The 7,857-nt window shown below is 47.9% G+C and overlaps 1 protein-coding gene across 1 annotated transcript; it reads right to left on the bottom strand.

Annotated features, from left to right (window-relative positions):
- Positions 1 to 952: 952 nt before the first annotated feature.
- Positions 953 to 4,149, bottom strand: LOC129680362 (ATPase MORC2B-like). Its single transcript, XM_055611979.1, has one exon. It carries the CDS (start codon positions 4,010 to 4,012, stop codon positions 953 to 955), a length of 3,060 nt encoding a protein of 1,019 aa, XP_055467954.1. The 5' UTR covers positions 4,013 to 4,149.
- Between the last annotated feature and the right edge of the window lie 3,708 nt (positions 4,150 to 7,857).

Genomic DNA, 7,857 nt, shown 5'->3' with positions numbered 1-7,857 from the left:
GTTGGGGTCCAACAGAGCAAGATAGAGGAAAGCAGCAGCAATGGCTTTCAGCGGGAGGCAGCAGCACGGCCCTAGCCTCCTACTGCACAGGGCTCCTTCACACTTGAACCTTTTCTGGGAAATCCTTGCAGTACCACCCAGGCCGGTGAATAGACAGTCACAGCTGTCCTCTGAACCTTGACTCCATGGCGGCCTCAGGGAATTGCTCCTTTAACAAGACATTGGGTGATGCATGGAAGAATGGCAAGAATCACCCATCCATCAAGCTGCCTGGCCGCCACAGCAAGCGTGACTCTGGCAGCTACCAGGGTAGCCTGCAGACACTCGACAGTCTTGATGAAAGAGCAGGGCATCAGGAAGAGTCTTTCTGCCTGCTTTGACCCTCTTCCATCACTACCACTATCACATTGAGCCCCTAGGGGCCCACAGCCCTGGGCCCTTTACCACATCCATACCTCAAATGCCCCAGTGTTGACTCTCTAAGGAGGGAAGCACCCCTGCCCTGCAGAGCCTTCCCAACTTCAGAATGACTCAATTTCTTTTGCGAGCTGAATGGTGTGGATTTCTCAACCAAAAAAGTTTTGATGTTTGCTTAGGTCACATAAATGAAGTATGGTCTCTTAAAAAACAACAACAACAAACAAAAAAATGAAACCAAACCAAAAAAACCTGTGGTCAGGAGAAATGGCTCAGTAATTAAGAGTGCTTATTACTATCACAGGGACTTGAGTTCAGTTTCCTGCACACACACACACACACACACACACACACACACACACACCCCAAAATAAATCTTTAAAAACATTTATAAATTCAGGGAGGAAGATGGAAAGACTTAGAGTCTCTTTCCCTCCCACAAAGCACATGAAGTAAACCAACTTGGGAATGCAACCTCCCTCCCCAGAAGCTGTGTGTTGAGGAGGGACTGGAAGCTGACCTGCTTCCTGGCCCCTCAGTCTTCAGTGCTGATAAGATTCTCAATGTAGGCATCCAGCTCGTCATCTGTGCTGATGCAAATGTCCTCCTGAGCCTTTTTCAGGAGGGCCCGAATATTGGTCCGCAGCTTGTGGAGTTTTTCCTCTGTCTCATGAAGTTTTTTCTGGGAGATGCATAGGCTTTCCTCGGAGGCCTTGGCTTGTGAGTCAGCACTGCTTTGGTAGGAGTGGCAGAGATTCTGGAGTCCCATTTCGTATTGCTTGAAGCACTCTTTCAGAGGAAGAGACAGTAATTCTTCTGAATTCATTGCCCTCAGCTCCTTCTTTGATATGGGAAAACTCTGAGGCATGAAATACCGTAAAAAATTCCAAAGAATCTGGACCAGAAGGTCAATGGTCTTATGGTTGGCCTGTGGGGCAGTAGTGTCAGGTTCAGTGCCGAAGCATTCAGAAGTGAAAGTCCCCTGCGGGGCCATAGCCTGCTGGACCACAGTGTTGTCCTCTTTCATACTCTCTTGCTGCCTGTCAGTGCTCTGAAACTCTGGAGATGGCTTTATCAGCCACACATTTTCACTGCCTTTTTCCACCCAGCAGTCTCTTGGTATGGTATCTTTGGGCACATCCTCAAACTTGACCTTCCACCATACCACATTCTCACTCACCTCCACGGCTGTGACATGGCCTTTGCAGCACCCTTTCTTCACGCGTACCTCCACATACAGCCCTTTGTCTTTCTCAGCAGTCTTAAGGTCAGATGGATTCTCCTCCTCAGCACTGTCTGAGAGCTCATTTGCCTGAACCTTTTCTTCCTTCACAGTAAACCTTGCGCGTTTGGACATCTCTTTCCTTCTCTCCTCAGCGTCTTCCTCATCAGAGACCTCAAGACTCCGCTTAATATTACAAGGTACCAGTGAGGGTTTACCAGCTGGATCTGGCCTCTCTGCCACTGGAGTCTTCATGGCTTTGGGGGTTTCAACCTTCCAAAGGTTGTTGGAATTGGGGACTACAGATGGTGACAGTGATTGTACCAGAAGAGTGGGCTGGGATACAGTTTTGAGGAGAGGGTTTACTAGCTTTTGGGATGTCTTAGGTGGCTGGAGCAGCATGGCTTCTGTTTGCGCTGCCAGAGCAGGAGATTTTGCATTGGTACAGAGGACAGAAGCCCTTTGGAGTTGTCTGAATGGTCGAGGAGAATGCACCAGCTGGGTTCTTCTTCGGGCATTCTTCCTCACTGCACAAAGAAGTGGTTGAGGACACTGACGTCTCTGAGCAGGACATCTGGTGGTCACTTCCAAAGGTAATTTCTTCAGGTCACCTTGGGTATGGATGGGCTTGGTTTTCTTCAGGGCCTTAAGCTTCCTCTGCTGCTGGTGGATTTTCTCTGTCAGCTGCTTCTGCCTTTCTTCTTGTGTCTTTGGGGCCTTTTTTAATATCCCCAGAGGAATCTTCTGCTTCAGTTCAAAAGCCTCACAGTGGTCCTGTTCAAGATCAGGATTCATGGCACAGACCCAGGTGTCTGGGTAAGCTTCTTCTACAGCACTTAACTGGAAGGGAAGAGTTCTCCACTTCAGACACAAATCACACTGTATGGTGGTCGGGACTTGCATGGCTCTCTTGCGTTTGAAACGCAGCTCATCAGATGGGGGTCGGTTCCAGTTGGCTGAGAGGTAGCCAAACTCATCCCAGAACTTAGTGATGCCACGCTGAGCAATGGCGATGTCTTTCCAGTACTGTGCCAGGTGCTCCCCCATGGCCCGCAGAAGGTGGCGGTACTCCTTGGCATTGGCGAAGTCTTGCTTGTTGTGTGTGGGCTCCAGGACCAAATAGGGCACATCGACGACACCAACAACCCCACCACAGGCCGTGCCCTTCTCCAGCTGTGGGCCCACTTTCTCATACATCTTTATGAGGCGGCTACAGTTGTAGATAAACATGCCATCGTGGTCACGACGTTCAATGTTGACACCGAAAACAAAATTCAGCTCCTTGGGTTCTTTGAGCTCTCGCTGCTTGGCATCTCTGATCCTTTTCTTAATGTTGGCTTCTCTTCGAAGAGCGATGGCTGTGCTCTGGACCTGACGCAACATCACCCTGGAGTCCCGTGTGATATCTCCACCTATGTGGACTTGTAATGTACGGGCTTTGCTCTCTGCCTCCTGGGCCCTCTCTTCAGCAAGCCGGGCTAGCTGGTCTGCCTTCCTGACCTCTTGTTCTGCCCGGGCCTTAAAACGGCTTGATGTGAACACATACTTCCTGGGCCTATACAGGCAGCAGGAGAGGTTTTTGGTCCGCACCTTGTGCCCGTGAATGAAAATCCGCATCCTAGGGTGGATATAAAGCACAGAGGCATAAGCACTGAAGGAGTGGCGCTCTGGCTTTGTGCCTTCTTGGGATAGCTCTGCCATCCGGATATCTTTTGGATTTGAGGTTATGTCTAGTTCAGGTTCTCCATTGTCCATGAGTTTGAGATTAAAGATGATGACCAGGGTTCCACTAGTCCCAGAAATCTTCGTGAACTGGGTCATCACCTCAGCCTCAGAGTGGAAAGGAGAGTACTTGTAGATGAGTTCCGTCTCCACGGCAAACTTCTCCACATTGTCTGTGACAGGTTCTCGAGTCTGAGTGCTCCAAGTAGGTAATGGGACTATCACTTCATCCATGCCTTCTTCCTCAAGAAAGGTTCGAGATAGAAAGAGGCAGCTCATGGTGTCTTCTCTCTTAGTGAAGAGGACAAAATCCTTCCCGATGCGCATGGAGCCTGATTTGAGCCCGTTCCCATACCGCCCGATCTGTGTGGACTCTGGTGTTCGTTTGGCTGATTTCCCAAACTGGATCACACTAATGGCATCATTTGGATCCATTCCTGCTCCGTTATCCAGAAAACAAAGCATGAATCCTCCTTGAAGGTCCTCCCGTCTTTCAGCGTAAATATCAATTCGGGTGGCACCGGCATCTCTCGCATTATCAACCAGTTCAGCAAGAGCACCAAACAAAAATTCGTGAGTGGTCGAATTTGTGTGTAGATATTCAAAGGTTAGTTGAGCCCGGTTGAGACTGCTGTAGTGGGTGAACGCCATGACTCCAGGGAAGCTCCAGTCTCACCCATTAACGGAGAAATACATGTACAGGGCAGGGTTTCTTGGGTTTTGCTCAGTAAAGGATAGTTCCAGCTTCTTAGTGACAGATAAGTTATTCACTACCCAAAATACAGGGAAATTTGAAACATACTAGTTTCTATCCTTCCAATGACTATAATTTGGGGGTGTGGGGAGGAAGACAGCCTAAACTTGCATTTCTAAAGAAATCTGAGTGTTCAGTTTCCTTAGTTCATTTTAGACAACCCGGGTTGAAAGTCGACAATGGAGTTGTGTTATCTTGACGTTCTTCGAGCCATTTTCGGGTCTAAATTTTCTAACGAGATGGCTTACCAACGTGGATGTACTTCTATCAGTAAGCTTGACTTCCACCTACATCCTCACGCCGAAGAATTGCAGTCGGACGGGTGGGCCCCTAACCAGGGCGGGTAGCTGTACATCTGGTGCTCCTCTTGGAGACTGAAAAAGGTCTTTGTGGTTTCTTAAACCCAGACTAAACCCAGTTTGGTGCCACACCACGGGGGGGAGGGGGCGGCGGTGTGAAACGACCTCACGGTGGTTAACAGAAACTCCTCCCAACAGACCCACGATCTGTAGCGGGCTGTGGCCCTACACCACTCCCCTGGCAAGCTTAGGTCTTGCGGCCGCTTCCTCCTTCCTCCTGGAAAGGAGAGGATCTCAGCTTTCAAGGCCGGAAGCCAGGGGGTAGGACAGTTGCAAGCGCGCCACTAACCCGGCCGGCCGTTTGCGCTAGCCACTGCCCCCTGCCGGCAGCTCCCAGAAGCCTTTGCCTCTTCTCGGTTTAGAACTGGAACTCAGCGGCCGCGGTGCCTCCGCCCCCGTGGAGCGCCGCCTGTCTGCTGGACTAGGGCACTGCAGTGCTAAGGTTCGGAGCCCGGCCGGTGCTGGACCTGAAGATGAAAAGCGTTGCCATAGGAACTCAGTTTGCTGCTCCTCTGCCATCTCAGTTTGTGCTTTTGTGTCGTGTAGTGCTCACAGTCCTGGGCCTTCTTTTATTGAACACTCTCCTTCTTATGTTTCTGCGTGACTACACGCCACTCTTGTGCGTGCGCCTACAAAAGCGGGTGGGTCCTCTGGAGTGGACTCCCAGGCCAGCCTCAAGACCCGGGTGCTGCGAATCGAAGCTGGTTCTCCAAGAAGAGCAATAAGTCCTCTTAACCGTTGAGCCATCTCCCCAGGCTCAAGCTTTAGCCCTTACATTCTTTGAAGAGGCCAAGAAGCTGGCTGGACTAGCACAGGCACAGGAGTGACATTGGGACCAAGGAACCTATTTTTACTGCTGTTTGGGGACTGAGAGTGTCTCCATGTTTTTACAATCAAGGCCAATTTTAATCAATACAGGTCCCTTGTGGTGGTTGTCCTGGAGATTGCTGTTTGCTTGTCTGGTGACTGTGGGCTTTAGCGCTTGTGGTTTGGCCTCCAGAAATCTGAACTAAGAACCTGGCGTGGTCTACAAAGTGAATCCAGGACAGCCAGTCTGAAAACACACACACACACACACACAGAGAGAGAGAGAGAGAGAGAGAGAGAGAGAGAGAGAGAGATGTGTGTGGTGTTTTGCCTGCATGTTTGTGCACCTCGTGTGTGCTGCGCCCGTGGAGGCCAGAAGAAGGTGTTGGAACCTTTGGACCTGGAATTACAGATGTTTGTGAGCCACCATGTGGGTGCTGAAAGTTGAACCCAGGTCCTCTGAAACAGCAGCTGGTGTTCTTAACCACTGAGGCATCTCATCAGTCCCCTGTGATGGAAGTTTTTAAACAAAGCATGTTAGCCATTCTCCTTGTGCCTTATCCTTACCAACCCCTGCTATCTCTGGTTTCCCTTTACTATTTCCTCCTATTCTTTTCAATGTTCAATGTGTTCTTTTGTCCTCCTCATCCTTCCTGTCCAAAAAACTACATGGTATGTATCATATACAGTTCTTAGAATGTGATGGCATTTATTTATTTATTTATAAGATGAGATCTCATTTATAGCTCTAGCTGGCTTTTGCTCTCACCACCCCAGAGGATTACAGGCATGAGCCACTGTACCCTGCCACATACAATTATTTTTAATGACATCTAATACCTTGAATGCTATCTATCTATCTATCTATCTATCTATCTATCTGTCTGTCTATATACCTATCTATCTATAGTTTATGTGTGTCTGTGTATCATGTGTAAGATTGATGCCCAAATAGGGCAACAGAGGGCATCAAAGGCCATGGAACTGGACTTAACAGGTTATTACGAGCTACCAAGTGGGTACTGAAAGGGTTAGACTAACTTTGTAACCTGTACGTCTTTTAAAGTCTATAGTTTTGAGTTTTGAGGTTAAGCTAAAGCCTCTTAGTACCTTTCCAGAGAACGGAGAAATGTGACCCTATCTGTGAGGACAGATATTAAAAAAAAGCGAGCAAGCAACTGACCTTCACTCGGCAAAAAGAAGGACCAGACCCTTGTCTTCAAGATAGTGTTCTTAGCAACCAACCCAGATGACCTCAATCCTTCTTCTCAGTAGCTCCTGACCTCCGGCCAAGAGCCTTCAGCCCTAATCTTCAAGGATGAGCTAACCACCCCCACCTTCAATTGCAGCTGCATCCACACTTGGCAGGACTGGCCAAGCTTGAGCACTTAAGACTAACCAATTATGTTACTTTATAGCTTCCTCATCCAATCCTACATTGCCAAAACTGCAACTTCAAATCTCCCACAATTTTTCTTTTAAAAACCTAAAGGCCTTTGTCTCCCAGTGCCACTCTTTGCTGACCGGCAGGGGTGACCCCATTGAGCAATGGTTAATAAACCTCTTGCTTTTGCAACGAGTCGTGGTCTGTGGGAGTTTCTGGGAAGGGCGTGATCTTGAACTCCTGAGCTGTGAGACCCCAGGTCTTACAGTGCTAGGAAGGAAATGGGAAAGCTCTTAACCACTGAGTCCCCTCTTCAGCCCCCTCACATGCTAATTAAAAATTAGGAAATTAAAGATAAGCTAGCCTATCCCCATTGCCTAGGGGCTCAACCTCTTGATGTGCATCTAGGCCACCATGGTTCTTTTTTATGTTGTTGTTGTTTTGAGACAGGGTTTCTCTGCGTAGCTTGGCTGTCCTGGAACTCACTCGGTAGACTAGGCTGGCTTTGAACTGATAGACATCTGCAATAGCAACCAAAGAATAGAATGTCCACCTAACAAAGATGAGAGAAGCCATCTACAAAAAACACTTCAAACATCATAACTCCAGATGTTTAGATCCTTGCACAGCAACACAGACAAAGAAAATGTGCTTCCTCCAAAATCCAGCAATTCTATTTTGTTAGGCCTTAAGAAAAGAAATTTAGGTAAGTACAAAACAAGAAATTACTAATACGTTCAAAGATCTTAAAGAGGAAATGAATAAATGTCTTAATGAAGACTGTGAAAACACCAATAATTGAATAAAATAATCAAGACAATATGAAACAGGAAAGCAGAACTTAATAAGTAAAGTCACCCCCCCACAATCCAAACTGAAATAAAACTCATGTTGTCAAGCAAAAACCTCAGAGGTAAGCCTTACCAATAGATTAAAAGTCATGGAAGGAGAAGAGAGAATTTCATTCAGGTATTGAAAACAAAGTAAAGTGAATGCATAGCATCATGGGCCATATAACCGCCTTCTCAGCAGGCCCCACCGAGAATATGTTATCACCCTGATGCTGGGCAGAAATGTCCTGGTTCTGTTGATTTCTCAGTCTCTGCCTCCTGTGTTTCTGGGACTCGGGACCTCACACCAGCTGGTGCATGACTTCAATAGGAGTACTTTAGGGTAAAATTGTTCTCATTCT

This window comes from Psammomys obesus, unplaced genomic scaffold, assembly GCF_907164565.1.
Source record: "Psammomys obesus unplaced genomic scaffold, mPsaObe1.curated_primary_1811, whole genome shotgun sequence".
NCBI classification, from domain to species: Eukaryota; Metazoa; Chordata; class Mammalia; order Rodentia; family Muridae; genus Psammomys; species Psammomys obesus.
Note: the sequence above shows the minus strand (reverse complement) of the source record. Positions and strands in the feature narration are given on the sequence as shown.